Below are 17825 nucleotides of genomic sequence, written 5' to 3'. Positions count from 1 at the left end.
TCCCTGTACCTCTAACGGTAAAGAATCTGCCTGTGATGCAGGAGACCAGGCTTAGATCCCTGGGTTGGGAAGATCCTCTAGAGAAGGGAATGGCAATCCACTCCAGTATTCTTGCCTGGAGAATTCCATGGACAGAGAAGCCTGGCGGGCTACAGTTTGTGGGGATGCAAAGAGTCAGACACAACTGTGTGACTAACACACACACACACACACAGCACCGCTGGAGGGCGTCTGAGATCTGGTGACTATCAAGCCAATGGAGGATGTCATGGAAAAGAAAAGACGTTTGTGGTTGCTCTCTCCCTGTACCCAAAAAAACTTGGAAGGCAAGTCAGGAGTGTGTGAAAGATACCCTGTGGCATTTGCCATGGAATTTGACAGCAGTTTTTATTCTCTGTCTCCCTAGAACCTTTATCAATGGCTTTGGCATTTCATTTCTCTAGAGGACAATACAAGTATATTAAGTATTAAAAAATGTTTCTCTGTTAATGATTTCATCAGGCACCATATGAGATCTAGGTGGCACATTTTGTAAACCCATATATTCAAGAGAAGACCAAAGGCTTTTATGAATTTTTTATGTGTGGAATACATATATGTATGTATATGTATTAACATGTAGATTACACCTAAGAATATATTATGACCAAATTTTGTTAACCCCAGAAGTGCAAGGGTGGTTTACATGTATAAGGTTACCAATGCAATTCGCCACAGTAATAGAAAAATGGAAGGAAAACAATTCTGGGATCATCACAATTGATGCATTGTAACTGTTTGATGAAAATTAATCTATATTTAAGACAGCAAGCTAGGAATAGAATGGAACTTGCTCTGATAAAGTATATCTACAAAAAAGCAATGTAAACAGGTTGAAATGGAGAAGATTTTTCAATTCCTATCAGGAAAAATGCCGATTATCACCTGTTTTAGTCAAGACTATTCTGGCTAGCTTTGTTCAATGCTGCAAAATGAGGAAAGGTTTAAGGTTTAAGCCAGTAGAAACTGTTGATATCAAATATAATAGTATGTTTTGAAAAGCAAAAACAATCTAGATCTAAATTTGTGGAATTAATATGCATAGTTAGAGGAATTGGTGGACAGAAAGTCTATATACAAACATTCTATCTCTACATACATCCTCAACTAGACAATAAAAATCGCAAACCATGAAGTTTCAATAACATTAAATATCCAGGGAAAAGTTAACAAAAAATGTGCAAGTAGAAAATGAAACTTTATTGAGAGAACTTTAACAGTCAAATAAACAGCATAAGAACAGCATAGGTGGTTTCAGTTTATCTTCTTTCAAGCAAATGGTTCCCCTTCACCTATAATATAAACATTAAACTTACTTAGCAGAACTTTAATTCGATGAGAGGAGAGGTATACAAAGTTCACTGCAGTTGTAGTTCTATAAAATGGACTAAAGCAAGAACACTAAGGGCAACCCTTTGGCTTACCTTCAGTTCATCCTCTGTAGAAATTTTATAGACTTTTCAGGCACATTATAAGTATTTTTAAAAACACACTACTCTTCCTAGTTATACAAGAAAACAAGGACACTGAGTTCAGAACAAATGAAATCAATGGAACCTATCAGAATGTAGTTTTCAGTAGAAGGCAAAACTGTGTACACATTCAGTAAAATATCTAACAACAAACAACAACCTAAGGAAAACAAAATACACAAAAAATGAAACAAAAACATCCCCCAAAAGTATCATTTACATGTATTGATTTGAAATAATATTGTGAATATAGGATAGCTAAATAGTTGTTACCTCTGTTACTGCTTAAGTGAAGTAAATAAAAAGGCCAGTATTACATTTGTTTCTTCTCTACTTTGGAAAAGTATAGAAATTTTCATTTGTTTTAGTTTATCCCTGATATGGTTGTTTTAAGTTGGTACAACATTTGCCCCCGCTTTCCTTGTGGCCCTCACATAATTCTAAATGTTTCTTTTTACCCTGGAAAGCATTCCAGTTGGTATAATAGATTAGACAGTGACACTAATTTTATGTCATTACTATCACTGGCGACATGGTGACATCAAAATGTGAAGGAGAAATAGGACTGTTTCTGACAGCCAAACCAAAAAAAGAAAGAAACAAAGGAGAGAAGAGAAGAAAAGGGAGAGCAAGAGGGAGTATGCGTGAGACAGGAAAGCAAATAGGAAGACAGAAAGAAAGTCTGGAAAAGCAGATATTTTTTTTTGTCGTTTCTAAAGGGTAATGGTTTGTGAGAGACAACTCTGACCAATTTCAAAAGTTCATCCAAAGTATCTGTGATGTTTAGTTGTTTAGTTTCTGTGGCGTATGTTAAATATTTATTTTTCTATCCTATTAGCCATTTCATCAGTATTCTGAAAATATCTGAATTGCAGATTATACTGTTTTAATTCTGTAATATACTAACTGTTAAGTGTCTTGTTCATATTTCTTATTATGTGTACTTGGGCTTTGTCCATTTTCTTCACAGTTATGTAAACGGAGAGGAACGGACTGGGAATTTGGGGTTGGCAGATACAAACTATTACACTCAGAATGGATAAACAACAAGGTCCTACTATACCACACAGGGAACTATGTCCAATCTCCTGTGATAAATCACAATGGAAAAGAATATTTTAAAAAATGTATATATATATGTGTTAAAAAAGTATGTAAACTACCACATTGTCTTTATTTATTAGTTGAATTTATTTTCCTCTTCCTAACAATTGATACCTGTCTTTTATTAAGCATCTTTTTCTTTTTGCCTTCGGTTCACTCTGTTGCTATTTTTCTTCCCTTTTATATTGGATGTAGGATTTTATATTTATGTACTTTATAATTTATATATTGTTCTTTTCAAGTACCACACATATTTAGGGAGAAGATTTTTTTATGAGAACATTTTAATCATGTTCTGTAGTTACTTGGAGGTAGTCTGGAAGTGCTATTTTTGTCTAAAGGTTCTAATGGAATGGAACAAAAATGTAAAGTGAAAATGTTTAGAAGGCTAATACACAGTAAATTCTTCCCTAACTATGAAGTTCCTCCTTTAAAATCGGAACCATGCAATTAATTGTCAGCAATTTTGGAAAACACATATGTGAAAGATACTAAGTTGATTACGTGGGAAGAACCAGAGTTACAGACTTTGACCTTCAAAACTTTTTAAACTGTTACATCAAAGAGGAAAAATAACATATTTGATATGGCTACAGATAATTATATCATGAGGCTCAGATTTCTATTAGTACTTTATGAGTGACAGTGGGATGTATGGCAAAAACCATCATCAAAAACCATCATAGTCTTGCAAAGTAATTCTCCTCCAATTAAAATAAGCAAAGTGAAGTGAAGTCGCTCAGTCGTGTCCGACTCTTTGCGACCCCATGGATTGTAGCCTGCCAGGCTCCTCCTTCCATGGGATTCTCCAGGCAAGAATACTGGAGTGGGTTGCCATTTCCTTCTCCAAAATAAGCAACCCCCTAAAAAAAAAAACCAGACCAAATGTGGGGGCAGGCAGTGTGCTTAGCATGTGTATCTTACTCACACCTGCCTTGAATAGCACTGACTACATGCACTCTCAACTTGATCAGCCACAGACAGAGGAAACTAGACTATCTTTGGCCATTTCATTGTTCAGTCATTTCATGCTTCACTGGGGAAAGGATTTAAAATGCAACTGCTTTTTAAGAGCTAGAGAATTCAGAATTTGAGAGAATTTAACAAACATCAAGCAGAATGTTGGCTCATTTTCTTTATTAAAGAAAAGTTTATTTATTTATTTTAATTGGAGGCACTGACTTTACAATATTGTCGTAGTTTTGCCATACATCGACATAAATCAGCCACAGTTGTACCTGTGTTCCCCATCAGAAAATGAAATCTCAATTCCCCTGTTATAATTTCACTCAAGATGCTATTTTATGATAAATAAATCATGGAAAAGAGAGTATCCTTGTATGTATTCCATTGAAGAGCACCAGAGAATGCAAAAATTAGCGTTGAACAATGAGCATTTTAGTGTATCTCTTTTGAATTCACAACTTACATGAGTAAAGTTAAGTTTAGAAGTTAAGGGATTTCACAGAATCACACACATTATGTTAAAGCTGCTACTAGAACCTACATGAATACCTGAGCATATTTCATATAAACTGATATTTATTAAAAATGCATTCCATATTTGTTACAAGCAGAAATGATAAAAGAACATGAAAATTATTAGCTGTTGGTTAAAGTACTTATAGTCAAGTGAAGGAAACGGTTTCCTATTTTCAATTCGATATGGCTTTGATCCTGTCTGTTTCTTTATTTGCAAGTCTGTAAGTCAGGCACTCAGGCATCTGGGGTCTGAACTATCTTTCAAAGAATATATGAACTCTTATTAAAATAATATTATTTTTCACTCTATATTATTAAAGATACAATATTCTGAAAAACATAAACCATATAAATTACTTTCTGAATGGATGACATACCTCCTCTGGCATTTCAACAGTCTCTGTATTTGACGCAATCTCCTCCTTGACATCAGGACCATCTCCGCCTTGACCCCCGGTCGTTGCCAAAGCCAATTCCTGGAGATCAGTTTCCAGGTCACAATCTTAAAAAAAAAAAGTATGAATTCAGCTGTAAAGCATACACTATAAACAAGGGAAGGATAATATTGATCCCCTCAGTGTTATGAATTAAAACCCTTAGGCTAGTTTGGTAAAAATATGATGAATAAGAACCTCAGGAGCATTATTCCAGGAATATTTTGCTGGAGAAAAAGGAAAGCAAAATTTTCCAGATGTTATGACCATTTTCCGTTCCCAGGGCTATCCTCAGACAACTCAGTTGTCCCCTTCTCTCTGTCTTGAAAACAAGGCAACATTTGAGCGACCACACTAACCTGCAAACTATACTCTCCTTAGTTTCTTAGAAACTGTCTGAAGCCCTTTTCTAATGTTTCCTTTCCTCACCTTACTGGTTATGTCTTAAGACATGATGCACACATACACTTTACCTCCGGAGGCATCCTTCTCCTTCTCTTCATCAGGATTCACTGGATCCTCTCCATTGACTTCCTCCTTTCCAGGTGTGATATCCTGAATCTCAGCTGGTGCTTCCTCTTGTTGAGGTTGCTCAACACTGGGCTGCTGGTCCTAGTGGAGTGTGCATGCAAGTAAAACTTTATGTTGTTAACACATCTAACAGCATAAATATACATAATACACAGATATATCTAATCATAAGTAAACCTAACAATGTTTTCCCAACACAATTCTACGTACATACTTTTAATAAAGTTACTCTTCCCACAGAGAAGAGTTAGCTCCCATAAGAGTTACCCAGAAAGACTTTGGAAGCTATTTAAATCTATGCTGGGATGGAAGTGTGCAATCTGTTGTTAATAAGCAGGAGGAGGGAGTCACTGTGCACATTTCCAGGGAATTTCACAGTATACTCATCCAGGCAACACCAGACTGTAATATATCTGGACCAGTATTCCTTCCTAAGACAAACTGTCACCCTTTATCAGCACGGAAGACCTTTATCACTGCATCTGCATTACTTAACATCATTTTCTCAAAAGTAAATTTGTGCTAATAGAAAATATCAAATGCTAAGGTACTCACAACCACAGGTTCATCCAGCTGGGAAGAATCTTGACCTGTAGGTCCCAGTGTTGATGCCACTTGCCCACTCATATCTCTCCCTGAAAGTAGAATGTTGTGATTTAGAAAATGTATTTAAGAGTACAGCTGTATTTGATAACTTTTACGACCATATGTTGACTTTCTATGTTTTAAAACTGTGAAAATACTTTCAAAAGAAAGTATGGGTGTACACGCATTCCAATGACACCAAATACAGTTGCTTGCAAAGCCATGTGTATCTTCGCTAAGCTGGCAGAGAAATCACCTTAAGGTACACAAGAAGACAGAGAATTGTTGTGAGGAAGTTTGATTTCACAACAGAATTCTCCATCATGAAGATAGTTAGTGAAATACTGTTAGGGATTTAAAAATTCAGGACTATTGCTCTTTGTCACACTCCGATTCACCAGACCTATTTTCCCCAACTCCCTTGGAATTCAGTGGGAACAGGAAGAATGGGTTAGTCTTTACAGCCTGACTATGGCGATTTTCTCAGCGTCTGTGGCTGAGCTGGGTCTGCATACAGAGCATACCTGTCCACTTCTCTCTTGGCACCTTACCACAAAACTCGTGATAGGGTCACAAACCCACTGCGGTACTGTTTCTAAGCCTTTCCTTAATCGCCCACACTGCCCTCTGCCCAGGTCCCACTCCCGGTCGCAGATTCTGTGATCTGTCATTACTTCCAGGGCTCCAATGAGCCAGATATCTCAAACAACACCCCCAAGACTCCCCCCACTATCATCTGAACCCCTGCCCTCCTCTGCCCACCGCCCTTCCTCTCCAGCCACCAGGACAAGATCTAGGGCGTCGCGACACCTGTGAGGAGGAAGATGATGACCCCGAGGGCCTTCCTCCTCAAAGGCCGCAGATGGCACTGCCCGACCCGCCCGAAACTCGCTGGCTCCCCCTGACACGCACAAGCACTTAAACTCCAGACAGGACAGATTTGTGAACCTACCTGGTGAGTCTCAAGTAGTGAGAATGAACCGGAACTGAATAAACACACCTGTCTCAGGCCCAACGGTTCTCACAGAATGCGCTCAGGAAGGCGTATGCGCAATAAGGCGCATGCGCAGAAGGAGGAGCGTGCGCACACACTGCGCATGCTCCCTGAGTTGGGCCTGTGCAGTGCAGGTTGAGGTTTTCCCGCCACTGAGGTAGAGTCCTGGAACCGCAGGGTCTCTGGAGGATGAGTAAAGGGCTTGAAGACTATATGTTTTTCCTTCCAGGGCAGTCTAGCTTATGCATCCACAAACTGTGGTGATAGGTAGTCCCAGGTTACCCTTAGTGGAGAATGTGTCTCAGGAAGACACCCATGACAGAAATAGGTTTTAAGGTTTTTAATACCTATTTTTATACATGCTTTGATGAACCATTTCTTTCTCTGCTTCTGGGTTTTCCATCATGCTTGCAATGGCTTTACTCATTTCCATGGAATAAATACATACATCCATACCTCTGGTGCCATTTTTTGCTTGGAGCACTGCACATTTAAATCTCTGAACTGGTAACTGATTTCTCTGAATATACCTCTGGTTCCTATACAATATTGTTCTTTTAGCATCAGGCTTTACTTTCACCACCAGACACATCCACAACTGGGTGTTGTTTCCACTTTGGCTTAGCCTTTTCATTCCTTCTGTAGCTACTTCTTCACTCTTCTCCAGTAGCACATTCTTCTTCTTATTCTATATAGTGGGAATTTTTGTACTTACTAGGAGTTTTAATTTTACCCAAGAGAAAGGAAAACATGCTCACACAAGGACCTTTACTCAAATATTCTACTCATGTACTCCTAATAGCCAAACCTAGAAACAGCCCAACTATTCAACAACTCGTATACAGAGGAAAGAAAAACATAAGCTTATACTCATACAAAATAATACTACACAGTCACTTAAAAAGGAACTACTAATGCATGCAACAGCAAGGATGCATCTCAGCTGTTCCAATGAGACATGTCAGACACAGAAAGCTATATTATATGATTTCATGTCAATGGATTCCTGGAAAAGGCACAAGTATAGGCACAGAAATATATCTGTGGTTGCCAGTGTATAGGAGTGGAGGAAGGAGTCTGATGGCAAATAGCCCAAGGGAGCATTTGCGAACCCAAGGCTCTCTCCCCATCCCCACTCTGCAGGTGTAGGAAAACCTGTCCTCCCCTAGTTGACCCTGAGGAACACGAACCCCAACTAGCCTCCACAACTAGCCCCACCCACACATCATACAGGGTTGCTTTGGAGTTCCTCTGGTCCGCCTGGGTTTCAAGGCTCCCTGCCAGCATTCAGTAGGTGCCCTAGATATCCCATATTCTTGATAGTATCGCTTGAAGGATACAAGTTTTAATTTTGATGATTCCAAATTGCCTATTTTTGTTTCCTTTGGTGCTTCTGCTTTTTGTATCATATCTAGGAAATCATTGCCTAATCCAACATTCACATATACATCTCTGTTTTCTTCTGAGTACTTTATAGTTTTAGCTCTTATATTTAGGTGTTTTATCAATTTTCAGTTTATTGTTATATACAGAGTGAGGTATAGGTTGAAATTTATTCTTTTGCATGTGAACATCCAGTTATTCCAAGACGATTTGTTCAAACATTATTCTTTGCCATTGAATGACCTCTACACCCCTCACAATAATCAACTGACCATAGAAATATGGGCTTGTTTCTTGACTCTCCATTCCATGCCATTCTGTGTCTATATACAATCCTTAAGTCAGTACCACAATGTCTTGATTACTGTAGGTTTGAAGTGGGTTTTGAAATTGGGAAGTGTAACTACTTGTTCTTTCTCCACACTGTTTTGGCTATCCCAGGACCCTTTTAATTCTTACAATTCTAGGATCAGTTTGTTGATTTCCAGGGGAAAAGAGCAGTTTGAACTTTGATAGGCCTCTATTAGGGGAGTACTGCCATCTTAACACGATAGTGAGTCTTCCAATCCACAAATGTGATCTCCAAAGTCTGTAAAACTCTGAGCAAGCTCTGGGAGTTGGTGATGGACAGGGAAGACTGGCATGCGGCAGTCCATGGGATCCCAAAGAGTCAGACACGACTGAGCGACTGAACTGAAGTAAAATTTCCACTCATCTAGAGTGTCTTTCATTTCACTCAGCAATGTTTGGTAATTTGTATTGTACAACTCCTGAACGTGTATAGAAATCTATTTGCTCTTTCTATATGACCTTGTATTCTGTAAACCGGTCATCCCCTATATTAGGTCTAACAGTTTCTGTAGGGAGAGGGTGGTTCTTCACAATTTTTTATACACAAGATTATATCATGGATCGACAAGATGGTGGAGGAGTAGGTGGATGGGGAATACCTCTCTCTCCAAGGATACATCAGGAATATACCTTCAGACACAGAAGTGCATGCAGAACACCAGCCGAGCACAGATAGCAGCACCTGACCAGTGGAAAAGTATATATAGACCCACACAAAACTCGGTAGGATGAGGCAACTAGGGAGAAAAAAGAGGAGTGTTAGTAGGGCTGGACCTGCCCTCGGTCAGTGGGGGAACTGAAGCAAGGGTCCAATCCCCACATGGGGCAATTGTCTGAGTCAGAGGAGAAACATTTCAGGCTGAGAGTGAAACAGCTCATCTGTGGCACCCTAAATGGAGTGCGAATCAGACATCCTTGCCACAGCCATACATACCCTAGATGGTGCAGTGGCTGGGAGCTGGAGTTTAGGGGTTGTGGAACAATCCCAGGGCAAGGGCTGCTGTTGACTGCAGAGAGGCTGATGGAGGGGATGTAAGGGAGGAGACTGTGGTGGGAAATACCTGTGGAGGAAATTCGGGCAGCCATGGAAGTAAGGTGATACTGCTGAGTCATGTGTAGGGCGTGGAGCCAACACCATTGCCTCTCAAACACCACATGCCAGCACTGGCACCTGAACAATAGAGAGGCTGGCCCATCAAATGCCTGATGCACTGAACTACAGAGTAGGACTACACCCAGGGTGCTTCTTTAAGTGACTGATGCACCAAACTACAGAGTAGGACCACACCCAGGGTGCTTCTTTAAGTGACTGATGCACCAAACTACAGAGTAGGACCACACCCACGGTGCCCCTTTAAGTGCCTGATGCTTGAACAACAGAGAAGGATCCCAGGTAAGGAAGCCCTCTAAGTGCCTGAATGGGTGGAGCTATGGAGAAAACCTGGCCAAAGAGGCCTTCTGATAGCAAACTACAAGAGCCTCGAGAAAAGACTCTGATAGGGCCATAACTCCTGTGGCGGAGGCAGTCCATGTCCCTGCACGCTTGGCACCCCCAGGGTCCCTGCACGCCGAGCTGCTGTGCAACGTTCACGCTCAACTCGCACTGGGGCGGAGCTCCCACAGACAAAAAAAGTCTTATGTCTATACATGCAGGGTCACGTTGGTAGGGTCCGACTCTTTGCGACCCTGTGGACTGTGGCTTGCCAGGCTTCTCTGTCAGGGAGAGGGGTTCTCCAGGCAAGAATACTGGAGTGTATTGGCCAATACTGGTTGCCATACCCTTCTAGAGCACTATACTTCCTGCTGCCCTAGCCGCCAACTCCCCTGAGTACCTGATGTTGCCACAACCCCTGTGACTCAAGCAGCTGCACCACCTCCACACCTGGCCCTCACACGGGCAAACCCAAGTCCTCCAAGGCAGCCTCAGGAGCAAACCCCAGTGGACCGCCCATATCCAGAGGTGGAAATAAAACCACAATTGAAACCCAAGGGCAGTGTGACTAAGGAAGAAGACTCAAAACCCTCCCACCAGCTGCACAAGCTGCAGATTAAATCCACACGATCAACTAGACAGACTCTGTGTCTGTGGGAATATATAAAAGGTCACTGAGAGCTCCCACAAAAGATTACATCATCTGCAAATAGAATAGTTTTACTTCTTTGCCAATGTAGATTCATTTTATTTCTTTCCCTTGCTTTATTACCCTCTCCAGAACCATGTGGAATAGAAGTGGTAAGAGATGTTATCCTTCTATAGTTCTCGATTTTCAGGGGAAGTACATCTGCCTTTTATCAGTAAGTATGATGATAGCGATGTGTTTATCATAAATGTTTTATATCACATTCAAAATGTTGCCTTCTTCTTCTAGTTTGAGTCCTTGTAATTTGAACGGATGCTGAATTTTGTCAAATGCTTTTTTAGGTAGCTACTGACATGATAATGTGGTATTTTCCCCTTATTCTACTGAGGTCGTATAATACGTTAATGGATTGTTAACAGTAAATGAACAAGGACGAGGATTTTGTAAGGATTTTTCTTTTTCTTTTTTTTTTTTTAGGATTTTCACTTCCATTGATGTTTCCAAAATGCTGTCCATCAGTAAAGCTGATGTCCATCAGTAAAGCAGGAGAAGGCAAGCTTGTTTTCTACCACATCACATCATTCTTGGCACAGACACTCTGCTGCAGTGAACAGGATGCTTAGACCTTTGCTCATCACGGAGTTCACCAGTTGTGTAGGAGGGAGGCTGAGCATGGTTAGAAATGCAAATAGTCCGATCCCACCCAGGACCAACAAGACTGAGTGAAAAATGGCTCCCCAGGGAACCACAGGAAGTAAAAGGTACTACAGGGGAGAGGGTTCCATTTGGTTACAAGGCAAGTACTGTGCATGGAAGGTCAAATTGTCCACCACTGCCCAGGGTGACCAACCGCAGCCTTTGACACAGATGGGGAAGAGGCCACCCTGGAGACCCAGGCCTCAAACCTGGACCAAGGGGAGTCCCCTTTCTCAGATGTCCAGGAGGACACACCAGGCCCATTTTGGTCATGCCAACACCATGCAGATTTGAATACACAAGCAGCAGTGATTGGTTGTGGGGATTCGGAGGCAAGGAATCCCAGACCACTCTGGGGAGCCCACGTGGAAAACACAGGCTCAGGCTCTCACGGGGAACAGGGACAGAGAGCCCAGATCAGACCAGGGCTCACACAGTCAGGTGCTGAGGTTGATGGGCAAGAGTTCACAGTGGGGTCTTTGTCCTGAGCACTGGAGGACCAGTGGAACGCAGTGTCCAGGAGTGTTCGCTGCCCAGTAAACAGGCTGGATATGCTTCCCCAGTCAGTGGCTGCATTAGTGAGGTCACTCTAGGAGTCAGCTGGCATCCGTGGGCGCATCTCTGAGTCTTAGATAATCAGTCATCTGAGTTGCAGTGTCCTAAGCACTTCTAAGGTGTCATCTCACTTGAAGAAAACCCTGTCACCCCTGCAGGAACTTGAGTCCAGCACTTTCTCTCTGAGACCCCCTCCCTATCGCCCCAGCCCTGAGGGAAGGGCCCTGGACGCCTGGTCTAGGTCTGGATTTTCTCTGGATCCTGGAGAGATTTTCAGTTCAGCACTCACCAGGACATTAAGACAGACACCTGTGTGTGGGCAGGAGAGAGGGGTCCTGCAGAATGCAGGGAGCAGGCAAGGTCCTCAGGGGATCGTCTGAGGCAGTGTAGGTGCTAGGTGAGAGGCCACAAATGGGGTGAGGATGTAACTGAGGGCCTGTGATCAGGGCTAGAGAGGGGCTAAAGAGGCTCCTGGAGTGGGAGGGAGGCCTGGTGGACGGTAAGGGGAGAGGGTGGGGATTTGAGATGACGAGGATTTGTGGCAGCTGTCACCAGGAGAGGGACTCTGGAAAACGACAGATGACTAGAGGGATGTAAGGGAGCTGTCATAGGCACAGTGATGGGAAGACCTTTCCTATCTCTAGAATTCAGTTGCCCACCGTGTGTGCTGAGACATGACAGAGAGAACAAGGTCCCTCGGACTCGTTCTGTGGATCTGGGATTCACTCTGAACCTCCCGTGGGGCAGGACACATAGTCGACACAACCAGAGGTGACCAGGGTGGGTTAAGTCTATTCTGAGGACCTAGACATGGGAAATCAATTTCAGAACTCCTCAGCTCTCAGGCAATCCCCACCCCTGGGATGAATCTGCCTTCCTCAGGATGACATGCTGGTGAATGCAGACTGCAGGGACTGCAGGACTGGAGGCCTCTCTCCCTTGGGGTTGACTGAACAGAGACTCAGTGCAAATGCCAACACCGCAGCCCAGAGGGAAAGATGTGGGGCTCTGTGTCCGAGGGTGCAGGCTGTAGGCTCCGGGGGAGAGGGGTGAAGCCTCTGAGCTAAAGGAGAGCTGTTATCTAGAGTCGTGTCTACTTAAAGAAAAGCATATAACAGGAGAGTTGTGAGTTTAAGTTTGATTTGGAGTCTTCTGAGAACTACAACCCAGGACACAGCTCCTCCATTAGCTCTGAGGAAACTGCTTGGAGGAGATAGCGGAGAAGTTAGAATGATTGTTGCCTAGGAAGTACATGCAGTCAAGCCTGCGTATTAGTAAAAGATTGCTGTGAAACACAGAGATCAGATGTCACAAGTTCATTATTTTCATGCTTTTCCGTGTGTGGAAGAGGCAAGAATCTAGGGTCACTGAACATTTTCCTGAGGTATCGGTAAATAAATAAAGGCAAATTTGTCCAAAGCACAGGGTGCCTCATACTGTTTTTCACCCTAAATTCCTTCAGAATGCACTTTAGGTCAGCAACCACAGTGGTTACAAATTAACACTTGTAGTACTGGCTGAGAGTAATGCTGTTTGTCTTAAGGATCTGAATTTACCTGAGGCCAGATGTTCAAGGTGGATTTAGAAAAGGCAGAGGAACCAGAGATCAAATGTCCAACATCGTTTGGTTCATACAAAAAGCAAAACAGTTCCAGAAAAATGTCTCCATCTGCTTTAATGACTATTCTAAAGCCTCTGACTGTGTGATAGAAAAAGCAAAAGAGTTCCAGAAAAACATTTCCTTCTGCTTTAATGACTATGCCAAAACCTTTGACTGTGTGGACCACAACAAACTCTGGAAAATTCTGAAAGAGACGGGAATACCAGATCACCTGACGTGCCTCTTGAGAAATGGGTATGCAGGTCAGCAAGCAACAGCCAGAACTGGACATGGAACAACAGACAGGTTCCAAATAGGAAAAGGCGTAACTCAAGGCTGTATATTGTCACCCTGCTTATTTAACTTAGATGCAGAATACATCATGAGAAACAGTGGGCTAGATGAAGCACAACCTGGAATCAAGATTGCCAGGAGAAATATCAGTAACCTCAGAAATACAGATGACACCACCCTTATGGGAGAAAGCGAAGAAGAACTAAAGGGTCCTTTGAAGAAAGTGAAACAGGAGAGTGAAAAAGTTGGCTTAAAACTCAACATCCAGAAAACTAAGATCTTGGTATCTGGTCCCATCACTTCATGGCAAATAGATGGGGAAACAGTGACAGACTTTATGTTGGGGGGCTCCAAAATCAATGCACATGGTGACTGTAGCCATCAAATGAAAAGACACTTGCTCCTTGGAAGTAAAATTAGGACCAACCTAGACAGCATATTAAAAAGCAGAGACAGGGAGGAGCCAAGATGGCGGAGGTGTAGGAAGGGGAGACCGCTTTCTCTCCTACAAATTCATCAAAAGAATAACTGAACGCAGAGCAAACTTCACAAAACAACTTCTGATCCCTAGGTGAGGTTATCAGGTGCCCAGAAAAGCAGCCCATTGTCTTCGAAAGGAGGTAAACAAAATATAAAAAGCAGAGACATTCCTATGCCAAGAAAGGTCCATCTAGTCAAGGCAATGGTTTTCCCAGTAGTCATGTATGAATGTGAGAGGTGGACTATAAAGAAAGCTGAGTGCTGAAGAATTGATGCTATCAAACTGTGGTGTTGGAGAAGACTCTTGAGAGTCCCTTAGACTGCAAGGAGATTCAACGAGTCTATCCTAAAGGAAATCAGTCCTGAATATTCATTGGAAGGACTGATGGTGAAACTGAAACTCCAATACTTTGGCCACCTGATTCGAAGAACTGACTCATTTGAAAAGACCCTGATGATGGGAAAGATTGAAGGCAGGAGGAGAAGGGGACAACAGAGGATGAGATGGTTGGATGGCATCACCGACTCAATGGACATGAGTTTGCATAAACTCTGGGAGTTGGAGATGGACAGGGAGGCCTGGAATGCTGCAGTCCACGGGCTCTCAGAGAGTTGGACATGACTGAATGACTGAACTGAACTGAGAGTTGGAATTCTCTAAGATGGTTAGGGTCTCTGTCCTCAGGTGTGACGTATTTGAGCTGTTTTGGGTTGCTTTCCAGGATGAGTGCTCTCTAAACTGTTTGTGGATCTCTGTCCCAGGCATGAAGTCTCTGAACTGTTTGGGAGGGTTTTGTCCAGAGGATTGGGTCTCTGAGCTGTTCATGTATCTGCATATGAGAGTAGTCTTAAGAGGAAGGCTGGATGGACCCCACTCTCATGGGTCTTAGAAGTAGACCTGTGATATCACATTTGCTATGATTTCTACCATGCCTCCCTACAGAGATAAAATCTTGTGGCCCCATCCTCAGGGAGGGCAAGTCATGTGCAGTACACAGGAGCCCACGGTAACAATAGTGAGGAGAATAATACTTCCTGACAAGACTACCACCCTTGATAGGGGCCCTGTGAAAAAACTGTGTACACACACTCACTCAGACAATCTGCCCAACCCAGCACAAAGAGGCCACCATTTGCAGATGGGAGCTCAAGGCCCAGTGCAGATGGAAGGTCTCGGATCATGAGGACAGCATGAGCTGTATGCAGGCTTGGGCTCCTTGGAGGATGCAGGGAAGACTCAGCAGAACCCTGGCCAGGTAGTGGGGGAGGGGGGCATTGGCACAGGGCTACAAGGATCATATGACTGTCTCAATGTCAGGATACATCTCGGTGTCTCCCCATCATACACCCAGCTGCTCACCTGATGTATCAAATGTAATCTGCACATTCCCTGGGGACGTGCTGGTGGAAAATGCAGAGATGAGCCTCCAAGCAGGTGGGGAGAAACCTCACATTCACCAGTTTGCATGAGGCTCCACCACAAATGCAGCGATCCCTGCCTCTCTTTCCCCCACTAAAGCATTCATTTGCACTGAGGTCAGCAGGAAGGCAGTCAGGGCTGGACAGCTTGTGAGGGACCCTGTGTACAGCATGAGCCTCCACATGACTGGTTCATCTCCATGTCTTGATCAGGGCAGAGGACTCTGATGTGTGCCAAGGGAGCATGATGTAGACTCAGGCCTCGGGCAACTGAGTGATTTCCTAGAGACAGTCCCTGGGGTGGGTAGGGAGGGGAGGGGGAGCAGCTGCTTTTCTCCTGTAGAGATAGTACCTCATCCAGTAGCAGGGCTGGGGGTCCATAGCTGGGTGCTAATTGGGGATCCTTTGCTGCCAGAGATAGTCTCTCTGTCCCTGTCCAATGTTCTATCTTTGTCTTTCTCCCTGCCATCTCTGTGCCTGTTACATCCTCCCTGTTTGCCTTTATGAGACTGACTGTGACTTCACTCATACCGTGAGGGTCCTTTCTCTGTCCTGAGGGTATCATCAATCAACATGGATATCCACTGGGAGCAGTAGAAGGGACTCCCCTTGAGTGTAGTGGATTCCAGGAAAGGCATGTTCAACTGCAGAGGGTCTGTTGATTTCCCAAAATGAATCTAGGGCTCCTCAACAATCATTGTGTGATCTGGGCGTCTGAAAGAACCTTGGGGGCTTCTCTGGTAAGAAACCATCCTGTGGCTCAAGTCAAAGTCACCTCTATGGCCAGAGGCCCTAGGGGACCCGCCCCTCATCACCGCTCTCATCGGATCTCCTGGCTCTCCCTCCATCATGCTGTGACAGTCACATAGCCCTCAACATTCCTTTCACACACACTACACTGACTTCCACTCCCCAGTTTTTACACTGGCCTCAACTCTGTCTGAGACACTTTTCGCCCTGACAGGCATCTCCTCTAGGCTTTTGCTCAAATGTCACAATCTTAGAAGGAACTTCCCTGGCCACTCTTTTTATATATCATCCCCTCTCTCTATTTCACTATCCCGGTTTAACGTTAATCACAGCAGTTATGAACACCTGATAAATTACTTATCTTTCGGGGCTGTATGACCCCAACACAATGAAAGTTCCATGAAACCAAGGTTGATTTTCTCTTTCCTAACACACAGAGTTCTGCTTGAGAGAAACTGTGGAGAAGATGATTGAATGTAGGCATGAATAAGCAAATTAACTTGTTGAGAGAGGCATAGCTAGACAGGCTGAGGATTCTGCTAGTGAACAAATTCAGGGATGACAAGATGGTGACAAACCCATGGTCTTTATCTCACCTATGCACTATCCTTGGCTCCCCTCGGAGTTGACCCCTTTCCCAACAGAATGGAATGTCCTGTTGTCCTTCTCACATATTACTCGCAGTCAACGACAGAGCCCTTCCCCACCCGAGACCTTCAGATCCCAGTCCAAAGCTTTCTCTCCCCTGCCCGCTGGGGGACTGTGGCTGGCTTTCCCCATTGAGACCTATTCTGTATTAAACAGGAAAGCACAAACAAGAACAATGCCCAGCACACAGAAAATGCTTTCCATGCTTCCTGTTACGATAGTGGCCACTACAGAGAAGTAATCTTCAGTTTATGGAGACATTTTTCTGAGTCCAAGATTGCAGCAATCGGTGGGGTTTTCATCCTCACGTTGCCTTTCCACCCTTGGAGGATCATCCATGCTCTAACGGTCCACCGGCATCTACATCGGCTGTTCCCCAGGCTCACCACCAAGGGGCGCGCGATATGAAACAGTTTGGTCCTGGGATGTACCACTGAGGGGTACTGGTAAGACCACCCACTCCGGAAGGTACCATTCGAGAGGGCGTGTGACAACACAGAGAGTACCTTTACCCCGCCTCGGGCATCGACCAGAGTTCCCAGCGGAGGCACGCATGGCACCACTGCCTCCATCCCCATTCGCTCCATTCCGGCTTCCCGCTGCATCTGAGTCCGAGTGGACACCGGTATTAAGCGGCAGCTGTCCTCGTCTCTTTTCCAATTCCACCCCTTCGCTTCTACATGGTTACATCTAAGGTACGGAGCGAGCTGGGCTGCCAGTTTGGGGTCTGGCGTCAGGGAGCGTGCTGGGCATTGATTGGTCACCGCGAGGTCGCCGGAATGAGCTCTTCCGGGGCGCGAATCGGCGCCGGAAGTCCCGCGAGTCCCGCCCTGCTTCCTCTCCTGCCCAGTTCCAGTTGGCTGGCTGGCTCTTTCAGGACTGGGATGGCAGAGGTGGACCTGAGGATGAGAGGCATGTTGCCGTTCG

The 17825-nt window shown here is 43.9% G+C and overlaps 1 protein-coding gene across 2 annotated transcripts; it reads right to left on the bottom strand.

The window, feature by feature from the left end:
- Positions 1–1218: 1218 nt before the first annotated feature.
- LOC122435003 (X antigen family member 5-like) lies at positions 1219–17618 on the bottom strand. Of its 2 annotated transcripts, none has more exons than XR_006267521.1 (5): positions 17405–17618; positions 5618–5697; positions 4998–5143; positions 4475–4599; positions 1219–1331 (listed from the first exon to the last, which is right to left on the bottom strand). XR_006267521.1 is itself a non-coding variant. In XM_043458849.1 (5 exons), exons 1-5 carry the CDS (start codon positions 17451–17453, stop codon positions 1299–1301), a joined length of 426 nt encoding a protein of 141 aa, XP_043314784.1. In that variant the 5' UTR covers positions 17454–17618; the 3' UTR covers positions 1219–1298. The 2 variants fall into 2 exon arrangements, 1 of the variants encoding a protein (XP_043314784.1); XM_043458849.1 differs by having other exon boundaries at positions 5005–5143.
- Between the last annotated feature and the right edge of the window lie 207 nt (positions 17619–17825).

This window comes from Cervus canadensis, chromosome X (genome assembly GCF_019320065.1).
Source record: "Cervus canadensis isolate Bull #8, Minnesota chromosome X, ASM1932006v1, whole genome shotgun sequence".
In the NCBI taxonomy this organism is placed as follows: Eukaryota; Metazoa; Chordata; class Mammalia; order Artiodactyla; family Cervidae; genus Cervus; species Cervus canadensis.
This window is presented reverse-complemented; position numbering and strand designations above follow the sequence as displayed.